We start from the raw sequence: 22,133 nt of genomic DNA, 5'->3' as shown, positions 1-22,133 counted from the left end.
TTTGAACTGCGCCACAAGCTCATTTATCTTATTCCTTATACTTTGTGCATTCAGATATAACACCTTCAGTCCTGTATTAACCGCCCCTCTTCTCAATGTCATTCGATTGTTCAATGTGCTTGCAATTTGATTGCTAACCCTGTCCAAACACTCTGTCCTACTTGTGTCTGTGCTGGAGATTTCAATACCCTCTCTGAGTTCTCTTATCTCCTCCTTTAATTTGGGTTTTCTAATTTGCCTGATAACTGAAACCCCCACACCCCAATTTAGCTTAAAGCCCTGTCTACGGCCCTAGTTATGTGATTTGCTCAGACTCTGGTCCCAGCACAGTTCAGATGAAGATCGTCCCATTGGAATAGGTCCCTTTTTCTCCAGTACTAGGCTACTGTCCAATGAATTCAAATTTATTTCTTCCACACCAATCTTTGAGCTATGCCCTTACCTACTTTATATTATTGACACTGTGCCAACTAGCCCGTGTCTCAGATAGTAATTCAGAGATTATTAGCTTTTTGGTTCTGCATTATAATTTAGCTCCTAGCTGTTCATATTCCCATAGCAGAACCTCTGTCCTAGTTTTGTCTATGTCCATTGGTACATATGTGGACTATGTCCACTGAATCTTTACCCTCCCACTCCAAATTTCTCTGCAACCCAGATGAGATATCCTGAACCCGAGCACCAGGCAGGCCACACAATCTTAAAGACTCTCAGTCCTGGTCACAGAGAATAGTGTTAATGCCTCTTACTATACTATCCCCAATTACAACGACACTTCTCTTCTCTCCACTAACTTGAATAGCTCCCTGTGTTACAGTGCTGTGGTTGGCTTATCCTTCCTGCAGTCCCCATTCTTGTCCACACAGGGGGCAAAACTCTTGAACCTACTGGACACGAACAGGGGCTAAGGTTCCTGCAACTCTACCTCCTTGATCCCCCTACCTGCTTCACTCACAGCCACACCCTCCTGTCCCACTGGCTGAATTTGAGTTAGTTTAAGGACTTGACTGTCTTCTGAAACACAGCATCCAGGTAACTCGCCCCCTCCCTGATGTGTTGCAATATTTGAAGTTCATCGACTCTGAGCCAGAGTTCTTCTCATAACCAACATTTACTGCAGACATGGTCACTGGGAACCACAACGGGGTCCACCAGTTCCCACATCATGCAGAAACAACGCATCACCTAAATCTCCATCTTTATTTTAGTTAATTAGTTTTGAATTTTTAAAAATTCTTTAACAGTTTTTGTATCTCTGCTTATGCAAATTATAAACAATATATAAGTTGTAACCAATAAATGAACAAGATTCAATTTAACACAGACTCAAATTTAGCAGACCCCCTTATTAGCCAATTAAATCACAGTCCTCCCGTGATGTCACTTTGCATCTTCCCCCCTCATAAACAACTCTTACCTTCCCAGACTGCTGTCCACTAGCTCTTGCTCAGTTCTGGTCCAGAAGTGAAGGCCCCAAATCCGCGAAGTAAGTTTTTGTATCACTTATCGTCCCAGACTGCTAACGAGAGTTCAGAATCATTATTTTCCTATTAGAGTGAAAGGTAAAACTGGTAGGAAAAGGAAAGCAATGGATGAATAAAGGTAAAAGCAAATTGCTGCGGATGCTGGAATCTGAAACCAAAATAGAAAATGCTGGAAAATCTCAGCAGGTCTGGCAGCATCTGTAAGGAGAGAAAAGAGCTGACGTTTCGAGTCTATCTGACCCTTTGTCAAAGCTGCTTTGACAAAGGGTCAGTTAGACTCGAAACCTCAGCTCTTTTCTTTCCTTACAGATGCTGCCAGACCAGGATGAATAAAAATATTGAGGTTTTAGTCAAGAATAAAATAGAATCATGAATATAAACGACTGGGTTCAAATGAATCTCTTGAACATATAAAGAGAGTAGGGGCATTCATAATAGGGAGATCAGGAAGGCAAAGGGAGGATATGAGATAGCCTTGCAAAATAAGATTAAGGATAATCCAAAGAGAATCTACATGTAAATTAAGTGCAAGAGAGCAACTAGAGTGAGAAGAGCACCTTAAAGATCAAAGAGGTAATCCTTGTATGGAAGCTCAGGAGTTGGGAGAGATATTAAATTAATATTTTTCATCAGTTTTTACTGTGGAGAAAGAATTGGAGGCTGGAGAGCTCAGGAAAATAAATATTGATGTTTTGAAAACAGTTCACATTACAGTTGAGCAAGTGCTGGAGATCTTAGGAAATATAAAGGTTGAAAAAACTCTGGCACCTGATCTAGTGTATCCCAGGACTTTGTGGGAATTTAGTGAGGAAATTGCAGGGCCCCTTGCAGAAATATTTGTATCTATAAATATAGGTGAGGTGCTGAATAATTGGAGAGTTGCTAATGGTGTGCCTTTATTTAAGAAGGGATGTGGGGAGAAGTCTGGGAACCAAAGACCCGTAAGTCTGACTTTGGTGGTAATTAGGTTGTTGGAAGTGATTCTGAAAAATAGAGTTTATGTGCATTTAAAGAAGCAAGGAATGATTAGGGATAGTCAACATAGTTTTGTGCGATGGGAATTGTGTCTCACAAACTTGATTTCAGTGTTTTGAGAAAGTAACCAAGAAGATTGACGAGGGCAAAGCAGTAGACATTGTTTATTTGAACTTTAGTAAAGCCTCTGACAAGGCTCCACATGATAGATTAACTAATTAAGTTAGATCACATGGGATTCAAGATGACCTTGCCAATTGGATATTGTTGCAAAGTTGGTATGTATAAAATTGTAAGATTGTAAAATGGGGGAAAGCATTATGTGGTCCCTTCAAATGATGGTGTTTTTTCAGTGGTAGAGGTAAAGTGGATAAACTGAACAGCAGTTTAAAGTGCAGATGCATAGAGAGTACCTGAATGGAAACATTTTATATTGAATAGCTGCAAACAGCATTTTTACCAAGACAACATGTCTTTTTAAGTTTAGCCAAACAATTTAAATTAAGTTTTTAGATATTAAAAACCAATTAAATTTAAATCTGATGGTTTTCACAACCTAGTACCAATCCAATTGTAAAGAAATGAATAGGTCACAACATATAAAAGATGAGGATATTTGGAAAATCAGTGACAGCCAACTGCCATCTGAAGAGATAACAGCTTTCAGCTCTGAGAAAGCACCATCTAGTTAATAAAGGTACCGTAGCGCACTTAGCTAATATTCCAGACAGCAGAATTCACACAGAGAACATTCCTGACAGAAGAACTGACATAGGAATTCGAAGGAGAAAGGCGTTTCTAAAAGATCAGTGGAGAGGGCAAGGAGCATTCCAGATTCCTAGCTGTAATTCTGAGGCACAGAATTCTATTGTTTTGTTACATAACTGGGATTTGTATTTATTGAATCAGCATATCATTAGGATTTTGTTTATTCAGGAATAGTTAGTAGTTAGAGGGTAATTATTTGGCTAGTTGGTGGTTCTGTTAATTTGTTCACTGTTGGAGTTAGATAAATATGTTGATGTTACATGTTGATTAGAGAGTGAGTGAAAGGATTTCATTTCAGTTAACAACTCTGTTATAACAGATTGGTGGGTGAGAGGTAGGTTATACCACTTTTCCTGAGGAAGGGCTCATGCCTGAAACGTCGATTCTCCTGCTCCTTGGATGCTGCCTGACTTGCGCTTTTCCAGCAACACATTTTTAGCTCTATACCACTTTTCACACTACTTGAACAGATTATAAGACAAGGCAAGCATCTCTGGATGTTTTGGTTTTAATTATCAGAGGGGGATCAACCTCTACTTCATATCAATATAGAATTAGCTTAATGGCAGGAGACAAGAGTGATGATGGAGAGTTGTTTCTCGGACTGGAGTCCTGTGATCAGCGGTGTTCCACATGGATCGGTGCTGGGTCCACTTTTGTTTGTCACTTATATAAATGAGTTAGATGAGAATATAGAAAGAATTGTTACTAAGTTTGCACATGACACTAAGATTGATGCTATAGTGCACAGCAAAGAAGGTTTTCTAAGATTACAGAGAGATCTTGATCAATTGGGTCAATGGGCTGAAGAGTGGCAGGTGGAATTTAATTTGGATAAATGTGAATTAATGCATTTTGGTAAAACAAAGACAAGACTTGTACAATTAAAACTAGGGCCTTGGGCAATGTTGTAAAATGGAGACCGAGGGGTTCAGATACATAATTCTTTGAAGTTTGCATCACATATCGATAGGATGGTTAATAAGGCATTTAGCAAGCTTGCCTTCATTGCTCAGACCTTTGAGTTGAGGAGTTGGGACATTATGTTGAGATTATACAGGACCTTGGTGAGGTCTCTTCTGGAGTACTGTGTTCAGTTCTGGTCTCCCTGTTGGAGGAAGGATATTAATAAGCTGGAGAGGGTCCAGAAGAGAGTTACTAGGATGTTGCTGAGAATGCAAAGTTTGAGTTATCATGGGAGGCTGGATAGGTTGGGACCTATTTCATGGAGTGTAGGAGGTTCAAGTGTGACTTTATTGAGGTTTATGAAATGATGAGGGGCATAGATAAGGCGAAGGGCAAGTGCCTTTTCCTTGGGTAGGGGATTTCAAGATTAGGGGGCATATTTTTAAGGTGAGAGGAGAAATACTTAAAAAAGGCTTGAGGTGCACTTTTTTTATACAGAGAGTGGATTGTATGTGGAATGAAGTTTCGGTGGAAGTGGTGGGTGTGGGTATGGTTACAATGTTTAAAAGACGATTAGATGCGTACGTGAATAAGGAATGTTTGGAGGTATTGGGCCAAGTGCAGGCAGGTGGGACTAGTTTAGTTTGGGATTATGGTCAGCATGGACTAGTTGGACTGAAGGGTTTGTCTCTGTGCTGAATGACTCTTGACTCTAAGTCACCTTGAAGTCTACTCTTTGCAAGTTTAAAAGAAAACAGTTTTTCATGGTGATAATTGATGGCTTTTAAGCTTGATATCAAATTAGAAACCCATTTCTGAAACTTTTCTAGGTCCTGTGTCACCTACCATGTGAAGAGACAAAATTCTGGATGAAGTCTAACCAAGATGTTAAATAGGGAAAGTGCAATCCTCTATTTTCTTTTTAAGTTGATTGTCATAGAGTCATTATGGAAGAATAAACCATGGAACCCGTTGATGCAGTGGCAGTTCTCTGTACAGCCATCCAGTCAATCCCATTCCTGCATTCTTTCCTTGTGGCCTTGAACATTTATTACCCTCCTGTACTCAGTTTCCTTTTGACATCATTGATTGTTTCTGCTTTCGCCACCCTCTGCAGCAAATTTCAGTTGCATTACTTGTTGTGTTAAAAAAGAACTCCTCTATACACCTCTTGCCCAAAATTTTAAGTCTGTGTCCCTTGTCCTTGTACCATCAGGAAACCTGAGTAAGGCAACCACCAAACTCAACAAATTTATCTCCATCAAATGACCCCAACATATTTGACTTTCCTTCCGTGGGGGTGTGGTGGCATGATCGAGTTGAGCCTGTTGCTACCAAGGGCAGCCAGAGGTGAGTGAGTGCAGATGAGGCTGGCTATGAAGTCTGCCTGTTCTTGACTCTTTGGCACAGTTTTATGAAAGACCATTTTGTTCTCGAGCCCTCATCTGCCATTCATCCCTCATACCATCATACTTTATGCAATGTCTACTTCTCAAGTCCACATGCTACCTCCAATCATGGTCAGACCTCAGGTGTCTTGTGGAGATTGAGAAAATAAATGAACTAACAATTCAAGAACTGTTATTCAGGGACACTTGATAATTAAAACAAAACTCATTCAAACTATTTCAGATCTGCTGAAAAGTCTATACTTTTGTAAAAACAAACATCTCTTCATTAACCACATGAAATACTGTACAATTCTTCTTTTAATTGCTTCATAAAACTGTTAGTCAAAATGTAAACTCAGCACCTTTGCTCAGGAAAGAGTTATTGTAACTTTTGAAACTCAGCAAAGCATTCATTATTGGTCTAGCCGTAATAGGAGCCACTAGGAAATGTCAACCATGACATTTATTGAAATTATAGGAAAAGATGGAATTTTTTCCCTAAACTACACCATCAAGTAACTTGGCGATCAATGTACTGCTGCAGTGGGTGTACAGCTTTTTTTTGTACTCAAATTGACATATGCTACGTATGTTTTTATTTAATTTTTAAGATGGCTGGGGATTTAACGAACTTTAAATAGCTTTAGATCATGACATTTAAAGGTGCCTTATTCACCCTTCACAAGTAATTGTGTCTCATACGTAAATTTGTGCCTCTATAATTTGGTGAGGGCCCTTAAAACAGTGATGTTGCGTTCTGTTTGAACTCAGCACTAATTTTAAATTGTGCAGCTTTTCTGCTTGTGTGATTTATCCCCATCCCTCAGCTGAGATCTGCCTAAAATGTGTGATCTCTGCATTCAGGTCCTGCTTGCCATTCTCAAGTGGCGATGGAATCAGTTCAAGTCCATAAAAATCTGGTGTCAAATTACTTAGAATATTCCATGCACATAATTGCTTCAATGACCTGCTCGAATCTTTGAGTGGTTGCAATTCTTTTGTGCTTTGAATCTCTGAGCTGTCATTAATAATTTACATTCTATATTAATGACTTGAATGTAGGAATAGAAAGTATTAGAAAATTTATAGATGACACTGAAATAGGTGGGAAAGTAAGTTGCAATGCAGAAATAAGAAATTTACAAATGGATATGGATTGGTTAAGTAAATAGGCCAAAATTTAGTAAGTTTACCATGGATAAATTTACCATGATTAAGTTTGAGGTTATCCTTTTTGGTCAGAGGAAGAGGCAGGTAACTTATTACCTAAATGCAGAGAAACTTCAGAGTGCTTTGGTGCAAAGGGATCTAGGTGTCCTTGTACATGAATCGCTGAAGACTAGTGTGCAGGTACAGCAAAACAAATGGAATTTTGGCATTTACTGCTAAAGGAGTAGTAGATTACAGTAAGAAATGTTGCTGCAATGTCCAGGCATTACTGCGACTGCACTTGGAGTATTGCGTACAATTATGGTCCCCTTACTTGAGGTGGGATGTAGTTACAGGGGAGGTTCACTAGATTGATTCAAGAGAAGAGGGGCTTGTCTGAAGAGAGAATGAGTAGTTTTGGCCAATATTTTCTGGAATTATAAGGTACTAGACAAAATTGATAAAGTTAACATGGAAATGATGTTTCCTCATGTGGGGCAATCTGGAAGGAAAGTTCATCCTTTTAAGATAATGGGGTTGCAGGTTTAAAATACAGAGGAGGAGAAATTACTTTTCTTAAAGGGTTGTGAATCTGTAGAACTCAGTACCTCAAGGTGTGGTGGATGCTGGGACATTAGGTAATTTAAGAAGGAGATAAGACTTTTAAGTCATCCTGAGTTGAAGGGTTATGGAGAGTGGTCAGGAAAGTGGAGTTGAGGCTGAAATGGGATCAACCATGATCCTCTTGAATGGCAGAGCAGGCTCAAGAGGTTGAATCACCTACTCCTGCTCCTAGTTATGTAAGGCCTTAAAGAGCTTGAAACAGTTTAAAGAGAAATAACAGTTGCTAATAGTTGAATGAATGACTGAATCTTTCTGCAAAGTATGCAATGACTTTAGTGACCAGTTTCTTACATGAACAAGCAGACAGTATAGCACAGCCTTTACTTCAATGAGCCTTGGAGCACCTTTAAGATAAATGTCATGATTATGAAATGACTCCACAGAGGCTGGTATTCTGTTACTAAGTCACTCTGTATTTACACATAAACAGTCTTTTACTTTATTACTGCCTCATTCAGAGTCAGCTGCCAGAGTGTCAGTAATCTGACACTCACCTTTCATATAGGTAAAAACAATGACTGCAGATGCTGAAAATCAAATACTGGATTAGTGGTGCTGGAAGAGCACAGCAGTTCAGGCAGCATCCAACGAGCAGCGAAATCAACGTTTCGGGCAAAAGCCCTTCATATGTCAGCCAGGGCTGTTAATTTGGTCCAATCAGGGAGCTCAAACTCTGACATCTAGTTGATTTAGCTTGTTGCAATCACTACAATTACAACTAAATATTAACAGCAATACATTGGCTCTCATCATGAAGCAGGCAGTTGGAAATTAAAGATCTGTATTCCTTTAGTTGCATAAAACACTGCTAAAACTGTACCTGGAAAATTGCGTGCTGTTCTTGATCCCTCTGTCTAAGAAAGGATATACTTGCCTTAGTGTATGTGCGGCAGGGATTCACCAGGCTTTTTTTCCACAATGATGAGATTGATGAGAAATTGAGGAGACTGAACTTGTATGCACTGGAATTTATTAGAATACAACATTGTCTCATAGAAATGTATTCTTAAAGATCAATGGAGTCAAAGAACTGTACAGAACAGCAACGTACCCTTCAGCCCACCAAGCCTAGGCTGACACTCTTGAGCCTCTATGCAGTCCGAAACCCTATATTCGTTCTCTGTTTATGTATCTCTGATGAAATGTCTTAAACATTACTATTGTATCACCTCCTCTAGCAGCAGATTCCAGTCAATTATCACCCTCTATGTAAAAAAGCTTGTCTCTCCATCTCCTTTAAACGTTCCCCCTCCTTTTATTTTAAACCTATGAAGTAATTTACACTTCTACCCTGGGAAATATCTCCAACTATCTATTCTATCGATGCCTCTCACAAACTTGTAAATCTTTTACAAGTTTCCTCTCAGTGAAAACCAACCAAGTTTGTCCAATCTCTCCTCATAGCTATTACCCTCCAAACCAGGCAACTTCCTTTTCTGTACCTTAAGTCTCCAGATCCTTCTGGTAGTGTGGTGATCACAACTGCACACAATACTCCAAATGTGGTCTGACTAAAGTTCTACACAATTGCAACATGATTTGCCAATTTTTACCTCTTTGCCTCGACTAATAAAGGCAAGCTTGCAACTGATAAAGGCAAGCATGCCAAATGCATTCTTGATAACCTATCTGCTTGCATTGCCACAAGTATGGACCTGTACGACTAGATCCCTCTGTTCGTTTGTGCTTCTAAGGGTACTGTCATTAACCGTATACTTTACTCCTGTATTAGACCTTCTAAAATGCGTCACTTTGCATTCGTCCGGATTAAAGTCCAACAATTTCCCTCTCCAAGTCTCCAGTCTATTTACATCCTGCTGTATCCGCTAGCAATCCTCCTCACTATCTGCAGCTCCCCCAATCTTTCTGTTGTCTGCAAGGCCACTGATCAGACCACCTATATTCTCTTCCAAATAATTTATGTATGGAGACAATGCAGAAAAGATGTTTCCCTTGACTGTAATCTTAAAAGCAACAGACACAGGCTCAGAATATAATAATTTAATGCTGAGATGAGCAGCAATCTCTTTACTTGGAAATCTTCACACTGGAAGGCATGTAAGTTCAGCTATTAAGAAGGTATTAGACAGAAATTTATAGCCTTCTAATTACTAATGTCATCTCAAGATATGAGATTGCCTGAGAATATGTTAAGGTAGATGATTCACCATGATCTAAAATGGTGAAACAGAGTCGAGAGTCTCCACAAGATTCAAAGAAGAGCATTTAAAGGTTATTGATATAAGCCTAGGGATATCATTATGCTTCTTTAAAGTGACATCTTCTCATCATCAATTAGGAATTTCAGGAAATTGAATGTAGTATCACAATTCAATGAATGAATGAGAAAGATTGTTTAACTGAAAGTGACAGGTTTTGCAATGAAGAAGACAGGCAGTGTTTTCCAAAGGGACAAAAATATGTCATTGGGGAAGATGGTAGTATTGTGTTAATGTCCTTAGACTCTGAGCCGAGAAGCCCATGTCAATACACTGGTGACACAGAGTCATAGAGATGTACAGCATGTAAACCGACCCTTTTGTCCAACCCATCCATGCCAACCAGATATCCCAACCCAATCTAGTGCCACCTGCCAGCACCCGGCCCATATCCCTCCAAACCCTTCCTATTCATATACCCATTCGGATGCCTTTTAATTGTTGCAATTGTACCAGCCTCCACCACATCCTCTGACAGCTTATTCCATATATGCACCATCCTATGCATGAAAATGTTGCCCCTTAGGTCCCTTTCATATCTTTCCCCTCTCACCCTAAATTTATGCTCTCTAGTTCTGGACTCCCCCACCCCAGGGAAAAGACTTTGTCTATTTATCCTATCCATGCCCCTCATGATTTTATAAACCTCTATAAGGTAACCCCTCAGCCTCCGATGCTCCAGGGAAAACAGCCCTAGCCTATTCACCCTCTCCCTACAGCTCAAATCCTCCAATCCTGGCAACATCTTTGTAAATCTTTTCTGAACTGATTCAAATTGCACAACATCCTTCCGATAGGAAGGAGACCAGAATTGCACGCAACATTCCAAAAGTGGCCTTACCAATGCCCTGTACAGCCGTAACATGACCTCCCAACTCCTGTACTCAATACTCTGACCAATAAAGGAAAGCATACCAAATGCCGCCTTCACTATCCTATCGACCTGCGACTCTACTTTCAAGGACTCTGCACTCCAAGGTCTCTTTGTTCAGCAACACTCCCTAGGACCTTACCATTAAGTGTATAAGTCCTACTAAGATTTGTTTTCCCAAAATGCAGCACCTTGCATTTATCTGAATTAAACTCTATCTGCCACGCCTCAGCCCATTGGCCCATCTGATCAAAATCCCATGGTAATCTGAGGTAGTAACCTTCTTCGTTGTCCACCACACCTCCAATTTTGGTGTCATCCGCAAACTTACTATATACCTAATATATCTCCTATGTTCACATCCAAATCATTTATATAAATGGCACACCACTGGTCACAGGCCTCCAGTCTGAAAAACAACCCTCCACCGCCACCGCTGTCTTCTGCCTTTGAGCCAGTTTTGTATCCAAATGGCTAGTTCTCCCTGTATTCCATTAGATCTAACCTTGCTAACCATATCCAGTGGGGAACCTTGTTGAATGCCTTACTGGTGTCCATATAGATCACATCCACCCCTCCGCCCTCGTCAATCCCCTTTGTTACTTCTTCAAAAACCTCAATCAAGTTCGTGAGATATGATTTCCCACGCACGAAGCCATGTTGACTATCCCTAATCAGTCCTTGCCTTTCCAAATACGTTTAAATCCTGTCCCTCAGGATTCCCTCCAAAAACTTACCCATCACCGACATCAGGCTCACTGGTCTATAGTTTCCTGGCTTATCCTGACCACCTTTCTTCAATAGTGGTACCATGTTAGCCAACCTCCAGTTCAAGGGATGAGCAGGAGTTATTCAGATACCATGAATTTTCCTTTAAATCATCTGCAAAAACTGCAATCTGTGGTACCGGCTGAAATCCTCAGATCATAGTTCAAGTAATGGTACTCCTGTGCAGTTCAAAATCAGATCAGAAGATCAGACAAACAATGCTTTGTCAGATATTAACTATTGAATATGAATTCCATTCTTTCCAGGAAACACCAGTTGAGACCGATTTGCTGCCTGAAGATTTTAACAGGCAAGTTTATCACAAAAAGGTTCGCTGATGACTTGCTCCAATAACCGAGATAGCAGCACCAAAATCAGAATCAAATCTCAATCTGTTCCAAGTTGAACTTAGAGGTTGAGTTACACTGACTGTCCAGACTCCTGAACTGGGGGGACTTAACTCTGCTGCAGACATTAAATGGGTGTGATTGACTCTAATTCCTTTCCACTGTCAATTCTTGCCCACTCTCAATGTATAGGCTCATTGTTCTTCTGGGTGCACAACTGTTAAGAGTTCAAAAAAGTTTTGCTGTAGAGCCACTTGCATTTAACTTTGGTTCACAATTAAAAAGGCACATTATGATATTATTTGTTACATCACTGATCAAAAGGTTTTCTGCATACTGACTTATGTTTTTTATGAAATAATATCAAATAAATGTGGGCGGCACAGTGGCACAGTGGTTAGCACTGCTGCCTCACAGCGCCAGAGACCCGGGTTCAATTCCCGCCTCAGGCGACTGACTGTGTGGAATTTGCACATTCTCCCCGTGTCTGCGTGGGTTTCCTCCGGGTGCTCCTGTTTCCTCCCACAGTCTAAAGCTGTGCAGGTCAGGTGAATTGGCCATGCTAAATTGCCCGTAGTGTTAGGTAAGGGGTAAATGTAGGGGTATGGGTGGGTTGCACTTCGGCGGGTCGGTGTGGACTTGTTGGGCCGAAGGGCCTGTTTCCACACTGTAATCTAATCTAAAAAATATAATCAATTTCCATGAATAATAAATGTGTGCATATGTATTATCCATAATTTAATGTAACATAAGATGTATAAACCATAACAATGAAATCAGAACAGGTATTTCCAGTGGGGGTGTTAGCAATATGACAAAAACAATGACAATTTCTGTACCAAAAAATTCATAACTTTTGTGATGGGAAATCGTACCCAGTTTTATTTATTTACATCAAAGATCAACATCTGCTTTGAAATTAATTATCTTGTGCTCCAACCTAATGGGACCTTCAGCAGCAGGTGGTGACGAAGAGCACTGAACAGTTATCCAGGTCTTCCACCAGCTTGTAGCGACAGTCAGGGAAGGCAGTTGAATGGACTCTCACTGGAAAGAAAGGATGCTTTGGTGGAGAGAGGCAAGTTGGGAAATGGAAGCAGGTAGACAAAGGAATTGCTCATTCCAATGTAACCTACATGGTCATTCCATATATATAGTGTCAATAATTTATTGTTTATCCTTAATTTCCCTTTGTGTTTCGTAATTGCTTGATGCCAGTGGAATAAAGAATCCTGACTTCATGATCTTTGGGCTGCCTGTGTGTTCAAATTTCATGTTATATTTCCAAAAAACAGAAATTCCAGATTTTTGTAATTGCAGAATATTGGCAGCTGATTCATGAAGTGCTTAATTAAGGGTTAAGCATTCCAGTTTTGAAGTCAGGTTTTTACTGAGTCATTGATCTCACTTGGGATGATAGTTAGGGTGCTACAAATGACCTCAACACCTCTGAACTGCAGAAGGATGAAAAGGGTTTCAGTTTAGGTAGCCAGTCCTGATGCTTTCTGTTAATCTCTGTTTGAAAGACACCCGTGTAAACTTCTGGAGATGACAGGATTTTAATAGGTGATTTAACAGTTGATTAGATTGATGATATGCCTAGACTCGTGCATTGAGAATGAGCACTTAAAGGAATTATTGGAGCTTCAAAGACCAGTGGATTAGCAACTGGCAGCAAAATGTCACCTATGTAAACTCAGTTTCCTATTTCTACAGTTACGACAGCATAGTTTCAGATCCTGCCAACATCTCTGAAATAACTGAAGTCACTGACAATATTGAAGAACAGGTAATATTAAATATTTTGTAAATATGGAATTGCTCCACAATATATAGTTGTGAGTTTCGAGATATAAAATAGGAAAACTGGCCTTTGAGTACAGTGAGCTGATTGAAATTCAATTCTTGTTGCATTGCTAACACATCAGCAGGCAACAGGTAAATGGGAAAACTTTCACTCACTACCAGGTTTGCATTCAAGTTGCCCATCATCTAAACTTCAGCGCACGTCACTGTTCCCTTCTTCATCAATGGCCAAAAACTTGGGAAGTACTACCTAACATCACACTGGGAGCACCTTCATCACACAGGACTGCAGCTACTCAAAAGGTAGCTCGTGAGCACATTATCAAGGACAAAAAAATTCTGGCCTTGCTAATGATGACTTCATTCCATACCATAAAGCCAGACTAATGAAAATGCTTTTGCAGCCAGATGAATATGTGATAATTGTAAGGAGCTGCCCAATCTACATGTGGATACCAAAGGAACACCAGGAAGGATGAAGGGGTACATGCTTCCATAGCCAATGATAATGGTTAAAATAGCCTACCCTTCCATCAGACTCACAGTCACAGAGATGTACAGCATGGAAACAGACCCTTCGGTGCAATTTGTCCACGCTGACCGGATATCCTAAATTAATCTAGTCCCATTTGCTCGCACTTGGCCCATACCCCTCTCAACCCTTCCTATTCATGCATCCATCCAGATGCATTATAGATGTTGTAATTATACCCGCCTCCACCATTTCCTCTGGCAGCTCATCCTATACAAGCGTCACCCTTTGCGTGAAAAAGTTGCCCCTTCGGTCCCTTTTAAATCTTTCTCCTCTCACTCTAAATCTATGCCCTCTGGTTTTGGATTCCCCCAACCCAGGGAAAAGACTTTGTCTATTTACCCTGTTCATGCCCTCATGATTTTATAAACCTCTATAAGGTCACCCCTCAGCCTCCAATGCTCCAGGGAAAACAGTCCCAGCCTATTCAGCCTCTCCCTCTTGCTCAAACCCTCCAACCCTGGCAACATCCTTGTAAATCTTTTCTGAACCCTTTCAAGTTTCACAACATCATTCCTATAGGAGGGAGAGCAGAGTTGAACACAATTTTCCAAAAGTGGCCTAACCAATGTGCTGTACAGCTGCAACATGACCTCCCAGCTCCTATACTCAGTGCTCTGACCAATAAAAGGCAAGCATACTGAACGCCTTCTTCACTATCCTATCTACCTGCGACTCCACTTTCAAGGAACTATGAACCTGCACTCCAAGGTCTCTTTGTTCAGCAATATTCCCCCTTACCATTAAGTCCTGTGACCTTTTCTGACCATTTTTAAATCAAGGAGGTTTTGGAAGATAGACTTAATTTACATGGTGGCTTTCTCAATTAAAGAATGTCCTGAAACATTTAACATTCAATGAAGTATTTATGAGGTGCAGTGAAGATCTCTGCAGCAACTTCTTTACAGACCCCAGGATGCTGACTATTGGGTCCATGAGATATATCAGCTTCTAGTCTTTTTCTTTCCCTATGTCTATTAATTACTTTAAGTTCCTCACTTTTGGTCCACCATTATTTCTGATATGTTGTTTCTATTTCTTGCTATAAAGGCAGATACAAAATATATTTGCTTACTAACTCTGACATTTCCTTATTCCTCAATATAATGTCTCCTGTCTCTGCTGCTAACAGACCAAATACTTTTGCTACTCTCTTTTTGCATTACAATCTGTATTTGTGCAGTGGACATGACCTATATGGACTTCAGTAAAGCATTTGACAAGTTCCCCATGGGAGACTGGTTAGCAAGGTTAGATATCATGGAATACAGGGAGAACTAGCCATTTGGATACAGAACTGGCTTGAAGGTAGAAGACAGAGGGTGATGGTGGAGGGTTGTTTTTCAGACTGGAGACCTGTGACCAGTGGAGTGCCACAAGGATCGGTGCTGGGTCCACTACTTTTTGTTATTTATATAAATGATTTGGATACGAACATAGGAGGTAATGTTTGTAAGTTTGCAGATGACACCAAACTTGGAGGTGTAGGGGACAGCGAAGAAGGTTACCTCAGATTACAATGGGATCTTGATCAGATAGGCCAATGGGCTGAGAAGTGGCAGATGGAGTTTAATTTAGATAAATGTGAGGTGCTGCATTTTGGGAATGCAAATCTTAGCAGGACTTATACGCTTAATGATAAGGTCCTAGGGAGTGTTGCTGAACAAAGAGACCTTGGAGTGCAGGTTCAATGCTTCTTGAAACTAGAGTTGCAGGTAGACAGGATAGTGGAGAAGTTTGGTTTTCTTTCCTTTATTAATCAGAGCATTGAGAATAGGAGTTGGGGGGCCATGTTGCGGCTGTACAAGACGCTGGTTAGGCCACTTGCGGAATATTGTGTGCAGTTCTGCTCTCCTTCCTATTGGAAGGATGTTGTGAAACTTGAAAGGGTTCAGAAAAGATTTACAAGGATGTTGCCAGGGTTGGAGAATTTGAGTTACAGGAAAGGCTGAATAGGTCTGGGGCTATTTTTCCTGGAGCGTCGAAAACTGAGGGGTGACCTCATAGAGGTTTATAAAATCATGAGGGGCATGGATAGGATAAAGAGACAAAGTCTTTTCCCTGGGGTGGAGTGTCCAGAATTAGGGGACATAGGTTTAGCGTGAGAGGAAAAAGATATAAAAGGGACCTAAGGGGCAAATTTTTCACACAGCGGGTGGTACGTGTATAGAATGAGCTGCCAAATGAAGTGGTGGAGGCTGGTACAATTGTAACATTGAAAAGGCATCTGGATGGGTATATGAATAGGAAGGTTTGTAGGGATATGGGCCAAGTGCTGGCAAATGGACTAGATTGGGTTGGGATATCTGGTTGGCATGGACGAGTTAGACTGAAGAATCTGTTTCTGTGCTGTACATCTCTCTGACTCTAGTTTTTCCTCTCATTGTTTTTTTTTAGGAACTTTTCACTGTCCTTTTCTGTTTTATAAAATTCTCCCTAATTTCAGGGTAACTACTATTCGTAAGGATATTTTAAGAATTTGATAGTACAAATGGTTTACTTTTGCGATTGAAATGCTTGTCTTTAGTGAAATTTTGGCTCACAGTTTGAAGTCTGAGCTTCAGATGCTCTGATACATCAGCAACATGGAAATTTTCTGGACATTTTATTCCAGGAGCCAATCATATCCCTTTACCTGTGATAAAGAACAAGAATGCGTGACTGCAAATGAAGTAACAAGGGATCCAGAAGCTTATAAAAGTTCTTGTAGGGGGAATAAGCAGGTTGACCATGGCACCATGGTGCAGAATGCAAGTGGGCGAATTTAAAGGAATGTAATTGTAATAGGTGACTATTGTTATAGGGACAGATGCGGTTCTTTGTAACAGAGTCTCGAGGACTGTAGTGACTGCACTTCTTTGGGTTGAAGAACTTGGGCTGGCAAAGGGAACAATCTACGTGATCACCAACAACATTGGTAGGACTAAGAAAGAGATTCATCTAAGGGAGTATGGGCAGCTTGAGGCTAAATCAGAAAACAGAACAAGGTAATAATCTCTGAAAATTTAGATTAGTGTGGTGCTGGAAAAGCACAGCAGGTCAGGGAACATCCGAGGAGCAGGAAAATTGATATTTCGGGCAAAAGCCCTTCATCGGGAATGATGGTTTCCAGTATCCGTAGTGTTCACTTCTGCCTAATAATCTCTGAAATACTACTTGAGCCACAAGCAAATTTCTATAATGCAACCAAGGTTAGAGTATGAAATGTCTCAAAGACAGGAATGGGAGACATAAGTTTCAGTTCATGAGGTATTAGGACTGGTCCTGGGGAAAGAAAGGATCTGATAACCTGATCCATACTGGTACCAGGATCTTGAGAAATCAGGTAACTAGGAATGAAAAGAGGACTTTAAACCGAATAGTTGGGAGGAGGGTTATGAGAGAGAGAGAAGCTTTTATTTGTCATTTCTACAATATACAACTGATACAGTAAGAAACTGTTGCACAGTCTGGCCGTGAGAGACCGAATGCTCCGGTATCTTCTGCCAGATGGTAGGAGGGAGAGGAGGGGTGTGTGGGGTCTTCCACAATGCTCTTAGCCTTTCGGATGCAGCGTGTGGAGCAAATGTCTGTAATGGAAGGAAGAGAGACCCCAGTGATCTTCTCGGCTGTCCTCACTATCCCTTGTAGGGTCTTATGATCCGAGACGGTGCAATTCCCGAACCAGGCAGTGATGCAGCAGCACGGGGTACTCTGAATGAACCCCAAATAAAGTTAGATTAACTAAACATGATAAAAAGACCTAAGCAAAAGCTATTTATCTGATTGCTTGCACCTTTTGTTACAAGAGGGAAGAATTGAGAATGTAACTCTGAAGATGGACAAGGGAGATCCAGTAGATGTAGTGTACCTGGACTTTCAGAAAGCTTTTGATAAAGTCCCACATAGGAGGTTAGTGAGCAAAATTAGGGCGCATGGTATTGGGGGCAAAGTACTAACTTGGATTGAAAGTTGGTTGGCTCCATTTCGGAATGGCAGGCAGTGATCAGTGGGGTACCGCAGGGATCAGTGCTGGGACTGCAGCTTTTTACAATATATATTAATGACATAGAAGATGGTATTAGTAAAAACATTAGCAAATTTGCTGATGATACTAAGCTGGGTGGCAGGGTGAAATGTGAGGATGATGTTAGGAGATTACAGGGTGACCTGGACAGGTTAGGTGAGTTGTCAGATGCATGGCAGATGCAGTTTAATGTGGATAAATGTATGGTTATCCACTTTGGTGGCAAGAACAGGAAGGCAGATTACTACCTAACTGGAATCAGTTTAGGTAAAGGGGCAGTACAAAGAGATCTGGGTGTTCTTGTACACCAGTCAAAGAGGTAAGCATGCAGGTATAGCAGGTAGTGAAGAAGGCTAATAGCATGCTGGCCTTCATAACAAAAGGGATTGAGTATAGAAGCAAAAAGGTTCTTCTGCAGCTGTACAGGGCCCTGGTGAGACTACACCTGGAGTATTGTGTGCAGTTCTGGTCTCCAAATTTGAGGAAAGACATTCTGACCATTGAGGGAGTGCAGTGTAGGTTCATGAGGTCAATTCCTGGAATGGCGGGACTACCTTATGCTGAAAGACTGGAGCGACTGGGCTTGTATACCCTTGAGTTTAGAGGGGATCTGATTGAAGGACATATAAGATTATTAAAGGATTGGACACTCTGGAGGCAGGAAACATGTTTCCGCTGATGGGTGTGTGCCGAACCAGAGGACACAGCTTAAAAATACAGGGTAGACCATTTAGGACAGAGATGAGGAGAAATTTCTTCACCCAGAGAGTGGTGGCTGTGTGGAATGCTCTGCCCCAGAGGGCAGTGGAGGCCCAGTCTCTGGATTCATTTAAGAAAGAGTTGGATAGAGCTCTCAAGGATAGTGGAATCAAGGGTTATGGAGATAAGGCAGGAACAGGATACTGATTAAGGACGATCAGCCATGATCATATTGAATGGTGGTGCAGGCTCGAAGGGCAGAATGGCCTACTCCTGCACCTATTGTCTATTGTCTACAAATTGTAATACATTATAATATAATAGTCATTACAGAGACATGATTGTCATGAGCTAAGGCTAGGATCTGAATATTCAATGGTATTTGACATTTTGGAAATAAATAGGTGGGGTAATTCTATTAATAAATTATGGCATTGGTATGGCAGTTAGAAATAATGTGAGGATGTAGAGTCAATTTTGATTGAAATAAATATCAAAGGGGAATCTAGAATCGTGGGCACACTTTAAAAATAATCCACCCATTTAAGACAGATACGAGGAACCCTTTCTCTCAGAGTCATTAGTCTGTGGGGTTCTGTCCCCCAGCGAGCAATGGAGGTTGGTTATTGAATATATTTAAGGCTGAGTTAGTTAGATTTTCTCGTTCATTGATGGGATGTGGGCTTTGTTGGCTGGGCCAACATTTATTGCCCATCTTTAGTTGCCTTTAAGAAGGTGGTGTTGAGCTGCTTTATTAAATTGCTGCAGTAAATTTGATTTAGGAGACCCACAGTGCTGACAGGGAGGAAATTCCAACGTTTTGACCCAGACTAAAAGAAGGGTGATACATTTGCAAGTCAGGATGGTGAGTGGCTCAGAGGGGAAGTTGCAGGTGGTGGTGTTACCATGTGTTCTGTTGCCCTTGTTCTTCGAGATGGCAGTGGTTGTGGATTTGGAAGGCGCTGAATTTCTGCAATGCACCTTGCACATGATACACTGCTACTACTGTGCATTGGAGGTGAAAAGCGTGAATGTTGTGTCACGTGGCACCAATTAGATGGGTTGCTTTGTCCTGTATCTTGTAAAGCTCCTTAAGTGTTTTTGGAGCTGCACTCGGCTAGGAAAGCAGGGAGTCACACTCCTGACTATGCCTTATACATGGTGGACAGGAGATGAGTTAGGAGGTGAGTTTCTTACTGTAAAGTTCCTAGCTTCTGGCATTTGATTTCCAAGTAAGTAAAGGATTATGGGGGCAGGCAGAAAAGTGGAGTTAGTGCCATATGATTCATTGACTGGTGGAACAAGTTTGATGTGCCAAATGACCTAATTCTCCGATTTCTTATTTCTTATGGTCAGGCATAGTTGCAAGTTGACAAAGGTAGGGAACCAAAGCTTAATCCTGGTTATAAATGATGACTTAGTTAGGTCCACATGCGATTCCTTGCAGACCAACAGGAATTTGGGTGCCTCTAAACTGCTCTCAGAAAAGTCCTAACAAGCCACTTATTCCAAGGACAATTAGGGTTAAGCAACAAAAATTGGCTTTACCATAGACACCTACATTCTGTGAAAAAGTCTTTTTATACTTTAGGTTTAAGCTGAGAAGAGAAAAATTTAAAAGGTATCTAAGAGACAATGTTTTCATGCAGAGGGTGCTGCGTGTATGGAATGAGCTGCCAGAGGAAGTGGTGGAAGTTGGAATAGTAAAGATTTACAGAGATATGGGCCAAATGCTGACAAATGGGACTAGATTAGTTTAGGATATCTGGTCAGCATGGATGAGTTGGACTGAAGGGTCTCTTTCCGTGCTGTACAACTATATCATAATTAAGAGGTTGTGAAGATTCAGCTGTGATGCAGTGAAAGCTATGAACGCAGGCACCAAGCACATCGTCATGTGTTAATCCGCCAGCACTGTGTTGGAGTTGGCCACCACTTCCACTGCAGAGAGCAAGAGTTTCAAGCTTTGCATGATGGCCACTGCTGTGCTGTGTTCTGAGTCTTCCACATGCTTGGACAGTAGCATGTAGCTGTTTGGAAGGCCTGCTGATGCCCCAAGAACCTTGGTAACTGTATTCCTTAGAGTTCTCTTGTAGGTCATCCTATCTGAGTTTCCTGCAACAGAATTCATCAATGCAGAAATTATGCTAATAAGTGGTCAGTTTAAACCTATGCCTGGCATTATCACTCCAATGAGGAGAAAGTGAGGACTGCAGATGCTGGAGATCAGAGCTGAAAATGTGTTGCTGGAAAAGCGCAGCAGGTCAGGAACAGGAGAATCGACGTTTTGGGCATAAGCCCTTCTTCAGGAATGAGGAAAGTGTGTCCAGCAGGCTAAGATACCTTTTATCTTAGCCTGCTGGACACACTTTCCTCATTCTCGAAACGTCGATTCTCCTGTTCCTTGGATGCTGCCTGACCTGCTGCGCTTTTCCAGCAACACATTTTCAGCATTATCACTCCAATGCAGACCAAAAATAGAAATTTTTAAAAAGGTTTGACAAAGCAGAGTTGCATCAAATATTAACAAAATGTAATATTAATCATTAATTATTTCTCTTGTAGGGCATGCAGACACAACATGAAAGTAACATATTAGTTGATGTCATTAACAGGTGAGTGTACCACAACTTCAAATCACAGTTGAATTAATAAAACTGCTGCCACAATGAGTTGTGAATGATATCATCAGGGAGCAAGTGCAAAACTCCAAGTTGGTTTCTACTTTCATCCAATTCATTCTCCTCGGTTGTGCAGTACAAATAATTTTTTAGTGCACCTGTGATTCCTTGCCCCGTACACATCATTGTACACATCAAAATGACAACTTTACATATCTTTCAGTGGCTCTGTGCTCTGTTTATAATATAAAGAAAGGAGCATTGTACAAGTGCAGCCTGATCAGTCAGAAAGTCCAACAGGCCCTTTGGCACAAACTGGTCCATGTTGACCAAAATATCCATCTATTCTAACTTGACTTCTTTGCACTTGGCCCATATCCTTCTACTCCTTTTCTATCCATGTATTTGTCCAAATGCCTTTTAAATGTTATTAATGTACCTGCCTCAACCACTTCCGCTGGCAGCTCCTTGCATATGCATACCAGTCTCTGTGTAAAAAACTGCCCCTCAGGTTTCCTTTTATTCTTTCCCTTTTATCCTTAAACTGATGCCTTTGAGTCCTCGATTCCCCAACCCTGGGGAAAAGGCTGAGTGCATTCACCCTTTCTATGCCTCGCATGATCTTATAGACCTCTATAAAGTCTCCTACACTCTAAAGAAAAAAGTCCTAGCTTGTCCTACCTCTCCCTATTACTCAGACCCTTGAGTCCAGGCAACATCCTTGTAAATTTCTTCTGCACTCTTTCCAGTTTAATAACAAGACATGGGCTTTAGATTGGTTCCACAGGTCGGCGCAACATCGAGGCCCGAAGGGCCTGTACTGCGCTGTAGTGTCATAAACATCCTGTACAAGTTTAAGATAACTTTACTTTTGAATTATGTAGCCCTTGACATAAATCCCAAGTCTTTTACAAATATTTCCTATTGTATTGTTGTGATGCTGCTTTTAATGATTTGTTCATCTGTG

The 22,133-nt window shown here is 40.9% G+C and overlaps 1 protein-coding gene across 2 annotated transcripts in view; it reads left to right on the top strand.

The window, feature by feature from the left end:
* Positions 1–22,133, top strand: part of LOC140454463 (regulator of microtubule dynamics protein 3-like) — a 90,951-nt gene that overhangs the window by 46,406 nt on the left and 22,412 nt on the right. Inside the window, exons 7-9 of one of the 2 annotated variants that reach the window (XM_072549220.1) lie at positions 11,422–11,465; positions 13,219–13,291; positions 21,111–21,160. In XM_072549220.1, coding sequence (XP_072405321.1) covers positions 11,422–11,465; positions 13,219–13,291; positions 21,111–21,160 — 167 coding nt within the window. The remainder of the gene's footprint in view (positions 1–11,421; positions 11,466–13,218; positions 13,292–21,110; positions 21,161–22,133) is intronic. The other variant, XM_072549221.1, reaches the window with a different exon arrangement.

The sequence above is a fragment of the Chiloscyllium punctatum genome, chromosome 29 (assembly GCF_047496795.1).
Source record: "Chiloscyllium punctatum isolate Juve2018m chromosome 29, sChiPun1.3, whole genome shotgun sequence".
Lineage (NCBI taxonomy): Eukaryota > Metazoa > Chordata > Chondrichthyes > Orectolobiformes > Hemiscylliidae > Chiloscyllium > Chiloscyllium punctatum.
Note: the sequence above shows the minus strand (reverse complement) of the source record. Positions and strands in the feature narration are given on the sequence as shown.